General features: G+C 43.4%; 2 protein-coding genes across 3 annotated transcripts in view; one reads left to right on the forward strand and one right to left on the reverse strand.

Annotated features, from left to right (window-relative positions):
* Positions 1–17,276, reverse strand: part of 3300002I08Rikl1 (RIKEN cDNA 3300002I08 gene like 1) — a 130,110-nt gene extending 112,834 nt beyond the window's left edge. For both annotated transcript variants that reach the window (XM_087654991.1, XM_087654990.1), the window contains exons 1-2: positions 17,022–17,276; positions 11,801–11,942 (exon numbers count right to left, since the gene is read on the reverse strand). In XM_087654991.1, the coding sequence (XP_087511117.1) occupies positions 11,801–11,809 (9 nt within the window). In that variant the 5' untranslated portion in view covers positions 11,810–11,942; positions 17,022–17,276. The remainder of the gene's footprint in view (positions 1–11,800; positions 11,943–17,021) is intronic.
* On the forward strand, positions 6,747–13,375 carry Smokxl3 (sperm motility kinase x like 3). The gene is made up of 7 exons (XM_087654986.1): positions 6,747–6,893; positions 7,874–8,005; positions 8,282–10,109; positions 10,676–11,301; positions 11,413–11,555; positions 12,165–12,403; positions 13,212–13,375. Exons 2-3 carry the CDS (start codon positions 7,993–7,995, stop codon positions 10,102–10,104), a joined length of 1,836 nt encoding a protein of 611 aa, XP_087511112.1. The 5' UTR covers positions 6,747–6,893; positions 7,874–7,992; the 3' UTR covers positions 10,105–10,109; positions 10,676–11,301; positions 11,413–11,555; positions 12,165–12,403; positions 13,212–13,375.
* Positions 17,277–17,282: the final 6 nt, after the last annotated feature.

Consider the following 17,282-nt stretch of genomic DNA (forward strand, 5'->3'; position numbering starts at 1 on the left):
ATACGAGGAGAGGTCATCCCTGAGTTTGAGGATCACCAATTGCTAGACAATCTCAAAGATGTCCAGTAGGCTTATAAACATGTTTGGCCTAAACATTGTGTGCTCTATGAAACAGGTCCCCCTCCAGCCAGGGCTCATTGAGCCTCATTAAAAGACTCAGGTGTTACAAAGACCCAACAAAGAAAGAGAACTTCAGACCAATTTCCCTTATGAATATCGACGCAAAAATACTCAATAAAATTCTGGCAAACCGAATTCAAGAGCACATCAAAACAATCATCCACCATGATCAAGTAGGCTTCATCCCAGGCATGCAGGGATGGTTTAATATAAGGAAAACCATCAACGTGATCCATCATATAAACAAACTGAAAGAACAGAACCACATGATCATTTCATTAGATGCTGAGAAAGCATTTGACAAAATTCAACACCCCTTCATGATAAAAGTCCTGGAAAGAATAGGTATTCAAGGCCCATACCTAAACATAGTAAAAGCCATATACAGCAAACCAGTTGCTAACATTAAACTAAATGGAGAGAAACTTGAAGCAATCCCACTAAAATCAGGGACTAGACAAGGCTGCCCACTCTCTCCCTACTTATTCAATATAGTTCTTGAAGTTCTAGCCAGAGCAATCAGACAACAAAAGGAGATCAAGGGGATACAGATCGGAAAAGAAGAGGTCAAAATATCACTATTTGCAGACGACATGATAGTATATTTAAGTGATCCCAAAAGTTCCACCAGAGAACTACTAAAGCTGATAAACAACTTCAGTAAAGTGGCTGGGTATAAAATTAACTCAAATAAATCAGTTGCCTTCCTCTATACAAAAGAGAAACAAGCCGAGAAAGAAATTAGGGAAACGACACCCTTCATAATAGACCCAAATAATATAAAGTACCTCGGTGTGACTTTAACCAAGCAAGTAAAAGATCTGTACAATAAGAACTTCAAGACACTGAGGAAAGAAATTGAAGAAGACCTCAGAAGATGGAAAGATCTCCCATGCTCATGGATTGGCAGGATTAATATAGTAAAAATGGCCATTTTACCAAAAGCAATCTACAGATTCAATGCAATCCCCATCAAAATACCAATCCAATTCTTCAAAGAGTTAGACAGAACAATTTGCAAATTCATTTGGAATAACAAAAAACCCAGGATAGCTAAAGCTATCCTCAACAATAAGAGGACTTCAGGGGGAATCACTATCCCTGAACTCAAGCAGTATTACAGAGCAATAGTGATAAAAACTGCATGGTATTGGTACAGAGACAGACAGATAGACCAATGGAATAGAATTGAAGACCCAGAAATGAACCCACACACCTATGGTCACTTGATTTTTGACAAAGGAGCCAAAACCATCCAATGGAAAAAAGATAGCATTTTCAGCAAATGGTGCTGGTTCAACTGGAGGGCAACATGTAGAAGAATGCAGATCGATCCATGCTTATCACCCTGTACAAAGCTTAAGTCCAAGTGGATCAAGGACCTCCACATCAAACCAGACACACTCAAACTAATAGAAGAAAAACTAGGGAAGCATCTGGAACACATGGGCACTGGAAAAAATTTCCTGAACAAAACACCAATGGCTTATGCTCTAAGATCAAGAATCGACAAATGGGATCTCATAAAACTGCAAAGCTTCTGTAAGGCAAAGGACACTGTGGTTAGGACAAAACGACAACCAACAGATTGGGAAAAGATCTTTACCAATCCTATAACAGATAGAGGCCTTATATCCAAAATATACAAAGAACTCAAGAAGTTAGACCGCAGGGAAACAAATAACCCTATTAAAAAATGGGGTTCAGAGCTGAACAAAGAATTCACAGCTGAGGAATGCCGAATGGCTGAGAAACACCTAAAGAAATGTTCAACATCTTTAGTCATAAGGGAAATGCAAATCAAAACAACCCTGAGATTTCACCTCACACCAGTGAGAATGGCTAAGATCAAAAACTCAGGTGACAGCAGATGCTGGCGAGGATGTGGAGAAAGAGGAACACTCCTCCATTGTTGGTGGGATTGCAGACTGGTAAAACCATTCTGGAAATAAGTCTGGAGGTTCCTCAGAAAATTGGACATTGAACTGCCTGAGGATCCAGCCATACCTCTCTTGGGCATATACCCAAAAGATGCCTCAACATATAAAAGAGACACGTGCTCCACTATGTTCATCGCAGCCTTATTTATAATAGCCAGAAACTGGAAAGAACCCAGATGCCCTTCAACAGAGGAATGGATACAGAAAATGTGGTACATCTACACAATGGAATATTACTCAGCTATCAAAAACAACGAGTTTATGAAATTCGTAGGCAAATGGTTGGAACTGGAAAATATCATCCTGAGTGAGCTAACCCACTCACAGAAAGACATACATGGTATGCACTCATTGATAAGTGGCTATTAGCCCAAATGCTTGAATTACCCTAGATCCCTAGAACAAAGGAAACTCAAGACGGATGATCAAAATGTGAATGCTTCACTCCTTCTTTAAATGAGGAAAAAGAATACCCTTGGCAGGGAAGGGAGAGGCAAAGATTAAAACAGAGACTGAAGGAACACCCATTCAGAGCCTGCCCCACATGTGGCCCACACATATACAGCCACCCAAGTAGACAAGATGGATGAAGCAAAGAAGTGCAGACCGACAGGAGCCGGATGTAGATCGCTCCTGAGAGACACAGCCAGAATACAGCAAATACAGAGGCGAATGCCAGCAGCAAACCACTGAACTGAGAATAGGACCCCCGTTGAAGGAATCAGAGAAAGAACTGGAAGAGCTTGAAGGTGCTCGAGACCCCAAAAGTACAACAATGTCAAGCAACCAGAGCTTCCAGGGACTAAGCCACTACCTAAAGACTATACATGGACTGACCCTGGACTCTGACCCCATAGGTAGCAATGAATATCCTAGTAAGAGCACCAGTGGAAGGGGAAGCCCTGGGTCCTGCTAAGACTGAACCCACAGTGAACTAGACTATGCGGGGAGGGTGGCAATGGGGGGAGGTTTGGGAGGGGAACCCCCATAAGGAAGGGGAGGGGGGAGGGTGATGTCTGTCCGGAAACCGGGAAAGGGAATAACACTTGAAATGTATATAAGAAATACTCAAGATAATAAAAAAAAATAAAATAATAATAAAAAAAATTGAAAAAAAAAAAAAGATTCAGGTGTTTTCTACTTGACCACACCCACATCCCTGAAGGTCAATGTGATTGCATCTAGGAAACACCATACCCCCAATTGCAGTTGAAGACAACACTGATTGACAGGAAGAAAGAGCTGCATTACTCTCCCGTCTCCCATTGTTGGGCCCCTAGCCAAGGCCCAGGGACACCATGAGAAAAACAAACTTTATAATGGGCTGAGACAAATAATGTACACTAATATAAAAAAGCTTGAGACTATTCAGCTTAGGGTCATAAAGAGTCACTACCAGTCTCTCTATGACGACACCTATACGCTTTAGGAGCTCCCATGATGGGACCTTCTAATTACCAGAGAAAAGGGGAGAGACCAGAACTTTTGGGTTCAGACTTCATCTTAGAGAACCTGACATTAGGTTGACCTAACAGGCCCGTACATAGCACCAGTTTCCAGGCACAAGAAATCTACACCTCCAGGTTACAAGGCTACCCTTGACGTTTTACTTCCTAACAACCACCAATCAGGAGGAAAACAGAAGTTAAGTTTATGGTTTGTCTCCCAGCACCAGCCAATACGGTAAAGGACATAATGGCCCCCACAATCAGGTGTACCAGGCTACTTAACCCCTTCTTCCCTCTATAAATGCTTGCCTGGAGCTGGGCTGGGGGCTCCATTTTCCCATCTGGCTGTGTCAGTGCTGCCGTGGTACCCAAGCTCAAACTTTCAATAAGGAGACCCTAATGTGATTGCACCAGAATCAACTCCTTGGTGGGTTTTTTGGGGGGCGGTGCGGGGGGTTCACAGATGCTTCCTGGCACAGTAGGAGGACTGCCAGTCACTACTCAACAGCTGCAGGCAGCTGCTTTGAGTTTATTCTTCTTAGCCTTTTTATACTCCACAGTACGGTAGGAAGCAAAGACACAATGTAACAGAAACAATTGCGGAAATAAACATGGGCATCTGTTCCCATTCAAAAGTCTCCCTATTCCTTCCCCTCAGGAAAATAGAATCTTCAGCTCCTAGCCCTTCAGCCTTAAATGCAGATCCTATCACCATCCCATGGCTCTCAGGCCTGGAAATCTGCCCACAGGCTTGACCTGCCTTGACTCTGCCTGGTAAGTAGACTTTCTCTCTCTCCTTTCCCTGTTTTAGAGAAGCGGCAAACAACTTCCAACACCACAAATATACACACATGCATAACTAAGGCTATGTAACTGGCATTTTGTTTTGATGTATGTATGTATGCATGCATTTAGTTAAGTATTTATGTATTTATTTATCTATTTTGGTTTTTTGTGATAGAGGTTCTCTGTGTAACTGAGATCTGGCTGTCCTAGTCTCAATTTGTAGACCAGGACTGCTCCAAATCACAGAGACCCTCTGCCTCTGCCTCTGCCTCTTGAGTGTTCACATTTAAAGGATATGCTGTCATGCCCAGCCCACCTCATTTGATTTTAATGCTTTCTATTGATCAATATCACTAAATGTATGCTGAATTATTTGTTCAAATAGTTCCATTGGAAATGAATTACCTCAGTTCCTAGTACTCTTACTACAAAGAAAATGACCAAGTTATTTTTTCCTAAATGTATATCATATAGACAGTCGAATTTGTATGGTTGTCACAATTATTTGTGTTGCTTCCTTTTCACATCAAAATTAGTGAAGATGTAGTGCCCACGAGGACAACCTTCCACAAATCTTGTAAGTTTCCTCTGTATATAACAAATTGGATGTGATTATGGGCTTTTAAACCATGACAGATATGTGGAGACTGGATGACAGAATTATAGTGCCTACTTTGGCCATCTTCATGTAATGATCAAGGTCAGGTTGCCAGCATTGCATACCGTTGACATTTCCTACTAAGCCATCTCAATGATGCACAAATAAAATGAGCTCAAACATTGCATTAGTAAAATATTCTCTTCTTATCAGATGGCAAACAGCAAGTCACTTTTTGCTATTTCCATTTCCATAAGAAAAAGTATCCTGGTTTAGGGAGTAACATCCACAGGCAGGCAACAGGGTCAGTGACTTTCTCTGGTCTAGTTTCTAGGGATCCAGCCCACACACATACAGCCACCAAGCCAAGACAATATTGTGGAGGCCAAAAAGTGCATGCTGACAGGAGCCTGATATAGCTGTCTCATGAGAGGCTCTGCCAGAGCCTGACAAACACAGAGGCAGATGCTTGCAGCCAACTACTGAACTGAGAATGGAGTCCCCAATGGAAGAGTTAGAGAAAGGACTGAAGAAGCTGAAAGGGTTTGCAATCCCATAAGAACAACAACAATATCAACCAACCATACCACCTCAAAGTCTCAGGGACTAAACCACCATCCCATGAGTCAGAGGGATGGACCTATGGCTCTAGCTGCATATATAACACAGGATGGCCTTGGCAGGCATCAATGGGAGGAGAGGCCCTTGGTCCTGTCAAGGCTCAGTACATCAGTGTAGAGGAATGTCAGGGTGGGGAAGTGGAAGGGGATGGTTGTGTGGGTGGGGGTGCACAAAAGCAGGGGAAGTGGGGATGGGATAGAGGGTTTCTCCTGGGGAAATCTGGAAAGTGGATAATATTTGAAATGTAAATTTAAAAACAGCAAATGAAAGAAACATTTAAAAAACTTGAGGTACAGCAGCAGAAGCTGCCAAGGCCACTGCAGAATATCCTTCCGACATTTACTGAAGAGCTCCATGACTGTGCCCTAGAACCTAAGTCAAGCATCCTGTGGCCTGAAATGACTTCCCATCCTGAACAATGGACCATGTGTAGGAACAAACCGGGTGAAGCAAGCAATTAAACCAAAAACAACCTGAGTAATCACTGAGCAAGAAAAGTCACCAGATCCTGAGCAGAAAAGCTACCCATCTCTGATCTCCATAAGATCAAGACATGAAATTCTAGCAATCCTGATCCTGGAAATGCCTACCCTTAGAAATCTCTGCCCACTAAGGAATCCAATGTAAGCCTTGACTGCTGTTCAATTTGCTCTTGCTTGTTCATGGAGCAGAGATGTTTCTTTCCCCCCAAATCCCCCATGTGAATTTTGCTGTAATTTTACACATCAGGGTGGAAACACACACTCAACCACACACAAACACAAAAGTGCACACACACACACAGACAGATTGAGATTGAGAGAGACAGAGACAGAGAGAGACAGAGAGAGACAGAGAGAGGGGGACAGAGAGAGAGAAGAGAGAGACAGAGAGATCATATATATCTTGTTCTTTCCTGTCTGGAATCATCTAGATGTTTCCCAAAGCACCCCTATCTAAAACATTCTTTTTCACAGGAGACTAATGCTCCAGTGAGGGGGGACCCCAACATTCTGAGCAAATTCCTCATACCCTGAATCTAAATGAACTCTCTGTCCCTTAAGGTGCCTCTTGTCTAGTCATTGGTCTCAGTAAAATGAACAGCAACAGGTAGAGCCCCTTGATGCTAAGAAGTAAGAAAAGTCACTGTGGGTTATGCCAGCTCTGAGTGGTCACTAATGCTGTGATATCACAGAGAGCCATTGTGAGAAATGACCAACAGCTGATCATATAACTCACTGTCTGGACTGTTTTGTGTCCTTCTGTACAGAGAGTGGTTTGGTGGACTGTGGGACTTGGAGATTGGTGGTCGGATTGAAATTGGAGGTCGGTGATTGGATTGGATTTGGATTTGGTGACTGGAGTTTGACATTGATCATCAGCTACACTTACACCCACAGGGTGAGTTGTTTCCTGCTGTTTTCTTTCCACAAGCTCAGAGTTTTAGTTTCCTGTTTATGGGACTTTATTCATCTGTAGGGTTTATTTACAGTTTTGCCTTCTTGATTTTTGTTTGTTTAATTTATTTCATTTTGCTTCCTGGATTAGCATCCATTCTGTTTTCCTCCTTTCTTCCTTCTTTCTCTCCTTTCGCCTTTTTTCTTTCTTTCTTCCAGTCTCTCTCATTAGTTTGGTTTGGTTTTCTTGTTCTTTGGAGACTGAGTTTCATTGTGTGACTTTGGCTAATCTGAACTTTCTCTGTAGACCAGGGCAGCCTAAGAGATTTGCCTGCCTTGCCTCCCGAGTGTTATGAAATGTGGGGACAAACCTAAGTGGCACCCTGCCTACCTGTCTAAGTTAGGGTCTTATTGCTGTGAACAGACACCATGACCAATGTAAGTTTTATAATGGACAACATATAATTGGGGATGGCTTACAGGTTCAGAGGTTCAGTCCATTATCACCAAGACAGGAGCATGGCAGCACTTAGGCAAGCATGGTACAGGAGGAGCTGAGTTCTACATCTTCACCCGAAGAAAGCCAGGAACAGACTGAGAGCTTCCCCAGGCATTAGGAAGAGGTTCTCCAAGCCCACCGCCATAGTGACACTCTTCCTCCAACAGGCCACACCTTCTAATAGTCCCACTCCCTGGGCCAGGCATATGCAAACCATCACACTGGCCAACATCCGTATTTCTTTTCCTGACATCTCTTGACTTTGTCACTTTCTGGTACTCTACAGCTCATCCTACCTCTTATCCTCCAGTCCTCTCATAGTTCCCCTTTCCTTTAACTCTGCCACCAACCACCAAGATACTGCATATCAGGAAAAATTTGTGGTATTTATCTCTGTTGGGCTGTGTTATTCCATACATAGCAGTGACCTCAAGGTGAATCCATTTTCAGAAAAAAAATTGACAAATTTTCATTCTTATTCATAGGTGCTGTGCTACTCTTGCCCTCATCCCGTGTATATACTAGGGCAGCTTATATCCCTTACCTTTCTGGGTAAGGCTATCTTGATCAAGTGCAGCCTTTCACTCAGTGCTTTCCCTTCATAATGGACGTCTTAGGTAAGTTATTCAAAGGGTTGTCCTTTGAAATGGGGATCCTTGTTCTCCTGAGGAAAATGTTGTCTTCCATTGTCCTTGCTTTCTTTTTACTGTGAGCCTTCTTCCTTCTTTCCATCCACTGTGTTTGTCTTTGCTATGTTCTGGTTTCCCTGTGCCCTGGAGCCATAACCAGACTTTTTTTGAAGGTATCTCTGACAGTTAATTTTAGAATCTTAAGTAGTAAGTTTTCCTAGAAGTAATTCTAATTTGTTTCTCTGTCATCTTTACATGCTGTAGTTTCTGGGGACTCAGATGAAGATGAGCAAATTGTGATGAAGTCAGGGGAGCTTGAGGCCAGTGGCCACGAAGGGAACATCCTGGCACAGAATTACTATATACTGGGCACCCTAGATGAAGGGTCCTTCGCTCAAGTCAAGGTCGGTCTCCACCTTACGACCAAGACTCTTGTAGCCATCAAAATATTGAAAAGGGGCACAAGAATAGACTTCTTAGTAATCTCTGAGATTGACCTAATGACCTCACTATACCATAATCATATAATAAGTCTTCTCCAGATCATTGACACCGAGCGCAAAACTTTCCTTGTGATGGAATACGCAGCCCAGGGATCCCTGCGGAAACTCGTCAACAAGCGTGGGCATCTGGATGAGGAAGAGGCACGCAGCATATTTAGGGAGTTGTGCTTGGCCGTCAACTATATTCACAGTCAGAATATTGCCCACCGTGACATCAAGGCGGAGAATGTCCTATTAGATTGGGAGGGGCATGTGAAGCTTTCTGACTTTGGCTTAAGCAAAAGACTGACCTCTGGGGAAAAAGCCAAGGGCTTTTGTGGCACGGCACAATATTGTGCTCCTGAAGTGTTTGGTCACACACAATATGATATGCTCCCCGCCGATATATGGAGCATGGGAATTTTATTATATTACTTAGTTCTTGGAAATCTCCCATTTAGGGAGACAGTGCACAGCAAGATAAAGTATCAAATACTGTCCCGGAGCTGTTGGATACCATATCACCTCTCCCCACAGCTCCGAAACCTCTTGAAGAGATTAATGACAATAGACCCCACAATGAGACCATCTACAACAGAAATATTGGCCCACCCTTGGCTCTGCCATGATCAAGAGATATTGATCTCTTTAGGGGAAATCCCTAGATATCCTGAGTCCAACATTGCTTTTACCATGTTCCTAATGGGATTCAACATTCAAGAGCTCATAGATGCTTTGAGGGAAAGGAAATATAATGAAGCCATGGCTACATATCTTATTTTAAAAAAGAAATCACCCTGGCAGCCCCAATTTTATCATGATGGAGGGCAGAGTGGTACACTGGACCCTAGAGAAGCTGCCAACCTTTCTTGGCCTATAAGGAGAGTAACGAGTGCCCCTAGCCTTCCCGTGTTCACTTCGCACACATACTCTGAGGTGCCTGCAGGTGGAATAAGAGTCTGTAAGAGGAGGCACAGTTCACTTCCTACCCTTTCTTCACTTAAGACCAAATTCCTAGAAAACACTTCACCACTGCAGGTGCTTATGCCTCAAATCAGAAAGGGGACATGTAGAGAGAATGAGGGCAGCATCGATTCCACTGCTTCATCTCCAAGAGAAGGAAATGCAACAACACAAACAACAACGACGATGACAACGACGACGACAGAAACAACATCAACAACAATGACAATGATAACAACCACTACATCAGAAACCACTTCATTACTGTTCGCATCCTCACAAACCTCAACTTTTGAAAGCAGGCAACATGCAGTCAGTGAGAGCTCTGAGTCTCCAGACAGAAGTAGCAGCACATCCTCTTGGGGGTCCACAAACAGCAGCCCCTTCCCCAGTAAGAAGATCCAGGAAGAAAATACAGGCCCCGAATCATTGCAAGTGACCACATTGTCTTCCATAAACACAGACCAGAAGCAACTCAGAATGCAGTGCCAGGGTGTGCCCAGAGTCCCTCTGAGAAGGTCGGGATGGAAGGGCCTGAAGAAGAGGATTGGCAAAGCCCTAAGAACCTTGTGTTGTTGCCTCCCAGTGACAAATAACAAAATCATGGCAGCCAATGAAGAGAGCCGCAGAGATTCAGACTAAGACAAGTAGGTGGGGTGTGATGGGAAAGGATACACTCTCTAGTTCTTTCTTCCCTTGTCAGCATGCACATTGAGGGGTTTGGTGACATTGTAGCTATCATGCCAGAGTGAAAAGCCTATCCTGCCCTTCATCCTCTGAGGAGTCCTCCAAATCTTGAGCTACCTGTAGACAGCAGAAGACAGTGGCCCATTGCTAGGCAAGGATGCTGGAGAGGGATTCATGGAGCACGTGGGAAGAAGCAACCCGAGGGCCCATGTCAGCATAGGGAGAGCACAGAGAAGCATAAGTCCTACAAATCTATGCTAAGATTTTTTGTCTGTTTAAAGTGCTGTAGGACCCTCTGTGTTCCCTGGAGGATGACAGCAGAGAGTGGCGAGGAGTCTGCTGAGGATGCAGACAGTAGCAGGGAGGATAGAGTCAGGATGGAATTTCAAGTGGCTGTGTGACAGTGGGACAGAGGTCCATGTTGCTGACTTAAACTAGAGCCACAATGTTGTTTTTCCCTGAAGTCTGAAGGAAGATTCTGGGAAGAAAGTCTGAGTGTTGTTCCTTCTGCCTATTCTCTGCACAGAGTTCCACCCTGGGCTGCAGTCCCAGAATAGCCATGGTCCAGTACAGTGCTTTTCATAGCACTCAGAAGCCCCTGGAAGAAACATCCATGCAGTACTGGTAATTAGCAAGAAAACGGAGAAGAAACACGAGACTCCAAAGAACCTTCAAGCACAGTGAGAGTGTCAGCCCTGCTGCCTGTCTTCTGGTGTACTTGTGAGCTGAGGAGACAGTGGTCCTGGAGGCACTCAGAGGACTATGTTCCATGTCTCCAAGAGATCTGTGTGAACTGGTTACAGGCAGCAACAGGACTGAGAAGCAGCGAAAGCGCATCTGGAGCAGAGAGGAGAATTCAGAGGGTGCAGAGACCGCTCAGCCCCACAGCTCTACTGCAGTCCTCCATAGCACAGTCACGACGAGATGGATCCTGAAGCCCTCACAAATCTACCAGCTCTAGTCACTTATTTTATATGGTGCACTCAAATTTGAGTCATTTGATAGGTATTCTTTACATTCTATACACACACGCGCACACACATACACGCACACACACACACACACACACACACACACACACACACACACACACACACACACACACACAAATGCGTTTTATTTGAAATGGAGAGAATCCCCATTCCAAACCAGGTAATTTCATAATTTGAATGATTCTGCCTTCTGGAAACATTTCTCCAAATCAGCTTTCTCTTTTCTCCACTCCCTTCTGACACTTTAACTACCTATTGTACTGCTTTCTAGGAGTCATCGGAAGCCAGTATGGGTCTTGTTCCCCACTTTGGGCAAGGGCACCTAGCCATGTGCTAAGTGAGGCTTACCTATGGTCTGTCTTTTGAGGCGATCCAAGGTGAGGTCTGAAGTGCTTGAGTCCAGAGAAGGTGCTGGTAAGAAATATTGCGAGATGGGGTGGGGCAGGGATATGTTGATGGTAAAACAGATGAGATCCCCTGATATGACAGTGTGGAGTTTCCTCTGATTGGCCCATGGTGACTTGCCCCATTTCCACCAAGTACAAAGACACAGGGACCGCCAATTGTGTTAAGGAGGAACTGGATTTCTCTATCCTCTGGCCCCACTCTCTATTGCAAACTATTTGTTGTATATTGATCATTGTTACCACAGAACTTACTCTTGGCATGCTCAGATCCTTGCTACCTCTGCCACCCCTGCTGCTGCTGCTTCTGCTTCTGCTTCTGGTGCTTCTGCTTCATTGTTTTGTCCATTGCAGGCTGGGAAGGGCCAGGAGCTTCTGGAGCCTCATGCTCAGGAAACTGCAGAAAACACCAGTAATGTCACTCAACACAGAATAACCCTTGCAGCCAGCAGCACCTGCAGGGACTTGGGAAAGGCTATACCTTTTTGAGCAAAGAAAACCTGGGTGGAAGAGAGGCACACAGTTGGCGCTTCTTGGCTCAGGCCATATGGGAAGGGACGGCCATTTACAGATTCACAACTGGCCTTTTCTAATTCTTTGAATAACTCCTTATTTTCAGATCTCTTTCAGGGAAGAGGCTCCTGTTGATTGATACAGATGTAGGGCAATGGCAGATCCACAAGGGCATGGGTCAAGAAGTACAAGAAAAGAAAGATGTGTTCTGATTCCAGGAGCATATAGCACCTTATCCTGACCAGGGTGGATAGAACAGTGGAGAGAACACTATCTGAGGCAGCTTGAAGAACTTCCTCACTGGGAACAGTTCCTTTCTGTTCTGGCAAGATCCAAGTGACCAGGGTAAGGTCTTCTCATGTCCCATCCAACTATCGCCTCCACTCCTGTACGAATGGGACAAGGAGAGATAGCTGGGGGCTGTTGCAGTAAAAAATGAAAAAGGGTGGAACAGTTTCCATGAGTGCCCTAGTGCTCTAGCTAATTCAGTCTTCAGGAGGCCATTGGAACTGACACTAATTTATCTGAGTCTCCACGCTGCCCCCAAGTACTTTCTGACCTGCTGTCCATGAGCTGTTCCTTCCATTTTGGTACACTGGCAAGCCGCCCTACCCTCACTCGCAGCTCTCTTGGCAAGTTGCCACTATGCCAGCCATACGTATCCCAATTCTGTGGCAGGCCCGGTGTATCCCACCACCATATACTCTCTTGCACTCAACTAAGTTACCCCAAGAATGAACAGACCACACAATGTCCTCTGATCCAATAGTTAAGATATAATTTGCCATCTAGACAACATGAAATCCTGTACACACCCATCCCTTAAGAATAGTTATAACAACCTTTATCCATGAGCAGAGAAAATTCTTAATATCAGCTGCCATGTTCTCTCAGTTTTCCCTTCTCACTCCGTCCCTCTCTTGTCTTCTCCCTCCCTTCTAAAATCTGTTTTGGCCTCCCTTCTTGTCTAATGACAGGCCTCGTTTTGTCTTCTGTCACCTGCATAATGACATCAACCAACAGGGGGCTCTTTATGTTGGTACCACCCACAGCAGTGACATCACCACATGCATGCAGAACTGATCAGTTTTCAAAGGACCCAGAGTTTGAAAGCTGTGTGTTTATTTATGTGTGGTTTCTTTTTTCTATTTAGGCCTTGTGTGTCTGGGTGAAGATCAGCCACCCAGGATATGGACAGAGAGCTGGGCACCATGCTGTACCTGCAACAGAAGTGTGACCCACACAACAACCTGTAATAAAACTTTCTGCAAAGGAATGATGATTTCTTTTAAAATAAATGTTATCTGCTTAAGTTGCCCAATGCCACCACTAATTTTTAATATACCATCTCAGCATACGAGTAGACTTGGTGAACTGAACCCATGTAATTGATGAGAATCCACCACATTCATTGCCTGCAGTGTATCTCCTGACTTCTTGCTCTCCACTGGTTCATTTCCATTTTTATGTCAACATCTTCCAATCATTTTAGCATCTCTTTTTAGGTTGTTCTATTCAATATTTTCCTGGTTTTTTTTAATTGGGTATTTTTAATTTACATTTCAAATGTTATCCCCTTCCCAGTTTCTCTTCCATAAACCCCCTATCCTACCCCCTTCCCCCTTCTTCTATGAGGGTATTCCCCGACCCAACCACACACCCCTTCCCACCTCCCTGCCCTGACATTCCCCTACACTAGCTTAGCAGGACCAAGGGCTTCGCCTCCCATTTGTGTCCAACAGGGCCATCCTCTGCTGCATATGCAGCTGGAGCCATGGGTCTGTCCATGTGTACCCTTTGGATGGTGGTTTAGTCCCTGGGGGCTCTGGTTGGTTGGTATTGTTCTGATGGGGTTGCAAACCCCTTCAGCTCTTTCAGTCCTTTCTCTAACTCTTCCAATAGGGTCCCCATTCCCAGTTCAATGTTTTGCTGCTAGCATTCGCTTCTGTATTTGTCACAAGCCTCTCAGGAGACAGCTGTATGAGGCTCCTGTCAGCATGTACTTCTTTGGATTTGGTGGCTGAATGGGCTTGATCTCCAGGTGGGGCAGGCACCAAATGGCCATTCCTTCAGTCTCTGCTCCAAACTTTGTCTCCATATCTCCTCCTATGAATATTTTTGTTCTCCCTTCTAAGAAGGACTGAAGCATCTGCTCTTTGGTCATTCTTTTTCTTGAGGTTCCTATGGTCTGTGGATTGTATTTTGGGTAGTTCTAGCTTTTAGGCTAATATCCACGTATCAGTGAGTGCATATCATGTGTGGTTTTTTTTTTGATTGGGTTACCTCATTTGGGATGATATTTTCTAGTTACATCCATTTGCCTAAAAATTTCATGAAGTCATTGTTTTTGATAGCTGAGTAGTACTCCATTGTGTAAATGTACCATATTTTCTGTATCCATTCCTCTGTTGAAGGACATCTGGGTTCTTTTCCAGCTTCTTGCTATTATAAAAAGAGGTTGCTATGAACATAGTGGAGCATGTGTCCTTGTTATAGGTTGGAGCACCTTTTGAGTATATGCCCAGGAGTGGTATAGCTGGGTCTCAGGTAGTACTATATCCAATTTTCTGAGGAACCTCCATACTGACTTCCAGAGTGGTTGCACCAGCTTGCAATCCCACCAATTATGGAGGAGTGTTTCTATTTCTCCACACCCTTGCTGGCATCTGTTGTCACCTGAGTTTTTGATCTTAGCCATTCTGACTGGTGTGAGGTGGAATCTCAGAGTTGTTTTGATTTGCATTTCCCTGATGACTAAGGATGTTGAACATTTCTTTAGGTACTTCTCAGCCATTCAATATAGCTCAGTTGAGGATACTTTTTTAGTTCTGTGCCCTATTTTTAATAGGGTTATTTGATTCTCTGCACTCTAACTTCTTGACTTCTCTGTATATATTGGCTATTAGCCCTCTATCAAATGTAAGATTGGTAAAGTTCTTTTCCCAATCAGTTGGTAGTAATTTTGTCCTAATGACACTCCTTTGCCTTACAGAAGCTTTACAATTTTATGTGGTCCCATTTGTCATTGCTTGATCGTTGAGTATATGCCATTGGTGTTCTGTTCAGGAAATTTTCTACTGTGCCTTTGTGTTCAGGGATCTTCCCCACTTTCCCTTCTATTACGTATATCTGGTTTTATGTGGAGGTCCCATATCCATTTGGACTTGAGCCTTGTACAAGATCATACAATTTGCATTCTTCTTCATGCTGACCCCCAGTTGAACCTGCACCATTTGTTGAAAATGCTATCTTTTTCCACTGGATGGTTTAAGCCTCTTTGTCAAACATCAAATGACCATAGTTTGTGTGTTCGTTTCTGGGTCTTCAATTCTATTCCATTGACCTACCTCCCTGTTTCTGAACCAGTAGCATACAGTTTTTATCACTATAGTTCTGTAATATAGCTTAAGGTTAGGATGGTGATTCCCCTAGAAGTTCTTTTATTGGTGAGGATAGTTTTTGCTATCCTGAGTTTTTCATTATTACAAATGAATTTGTGAATTGCTCTAACTCTAGGAAGAATTGAGTTGGAATTGTGATAGGAATTGCATTGAATCTGTAGATTGCTTTTGGTAAATGGCCATTTTCACTATGTTAATCCTACCTCTCCATGAGCGTGAGAGATGTTTGAATCTTCTGAGGTTTTCTTTGGTTTCTTCAAGGACTTGAAAATCTTGACATATATTTCTTACACTTTCCTAGATAAAATTATACCAATATATTTTATATTATTTATGCCATTGTGAAGGGTATGCTTTTCTTAACTTCTTTCTGAGCCCATTTAATGCTTTTATTAAGGGCTACTGATTTCTTTGAGTTAATTTTATACCAGTCACTTTTCTGAAGCTATCACCTGTAAAAGTTCTGAGGTACAATTTTGGGAATCATTTATGTATGATTATATCTTCTGAGAATACTGATACCTCTCCTTTTTCTTTTTTAAAGATTTATGTATTATATAACTGTCTTCAGACACTCCAGAAAAGGGCAACAGATCTCATTGCAGATGGCTGTGAGCCACCATGTGGTTGCTAGGATTTGAACTCAGGACCTCTGGAAGAACAGTCAGTGCTCTTAACAGCCATCTCTCCAGCCCGACTCTCCTTTTTCAGTTTGTGTTCCCTTGTTCTTCTTTTCTTGTCTAATTGCTCCAACTAGAACTTCATGGACTATACTGATTTCGTAGGGAGAGAATGGCCATCCTTGTCTTTTCCCAGAATTTAGGGGATCACTTCAAGTGTCCATTTAATTTGGTGTTGGCTGTTGTTTTGTCCAACATTACATTTATCATGTTTAGGTATTTTGCAATGAATTCCTGATCTCTCCAAGACTTTTAACATGAGTAGGTTTGATTTTATTATAAGCTTTATCAGTTCTCTTGCTCATGCCCATATAATGCTCTCTGGACAGCACTGAATGTCAGCTCACGATTCTGATCCCATAGCTTTTGGAAATATGCTGTGGCAGCAGTCTTTACCCAACTGCTTGAATGCCAACAATAGCTGAGGATTCCAAATCTGTCACTTTATGGTGATAATCCGTAATGATAGTGTCTTGATCTTTCAAACCTTTCTGAGTATAAAGATTCCAACAAGGTAAACCCTCCTACACCAGAATAAAGGGCTGACTGTGTAATTCATGCGTTTAGCTGCTTATCTGTTACCTCCACCCTTATTAAGCAACACTGTGGGACGTTTGGACTTTCTCTGCTTGGTAGTCCGTATTTCACCTTCTATCGCACAGGACCAAATTCTCTCTTCCCTAGAACACAAACAGCTGTGCAACTGATACACTTGGACTTCCGCAGGACCTTGGAATACAGAGCTCTTTCTCACATGGCATAAGCGTCACATCAAGTCACTTTTGGTTTCTACAAGTCCATCGCTGTAATCACACCTCGTTCACTGGAGTACCTGAAAAAATCACACATTTCTCATAGGATATGGAGTTCATTCCAACTCACCTCAGGTCTTCAGAAATTCATCTTCGTAATCCCCATCTAACACTTGGAAATCTAAGGCTCCCTTTGCCCTTCTGCCACCTCCAGCTAGAGTGTGCTTCTGTCACTGGGATTGGCAGAATTCTTTGCTACTGCCTCTGGTACAATGGTGATGGGTAGAAATGTGTGCCAGGAACCCTTCTGTCTATGCTGCAACCCGGCCGCAAAGCCTCTAGTGAAGTAATTAGCAGGATATAGCACAAAGGCGCAAAGACCTCTGGGTAG

Source organism: Rattus norvegicus, chromosome 3 (assembly GCF_021556685.1).
Source record: "Rattus norvegicus strain SHRSP/BbbUtx chromosome 3, alternate assembly SHRSP_T2T, whole genome shotgun sequence".
Lineage (NCBI taxonomy): Eukaryota > Metazoa > Chordata > Mammalia > Rodentia > Muridae > Rattus > Rattus norvegicus.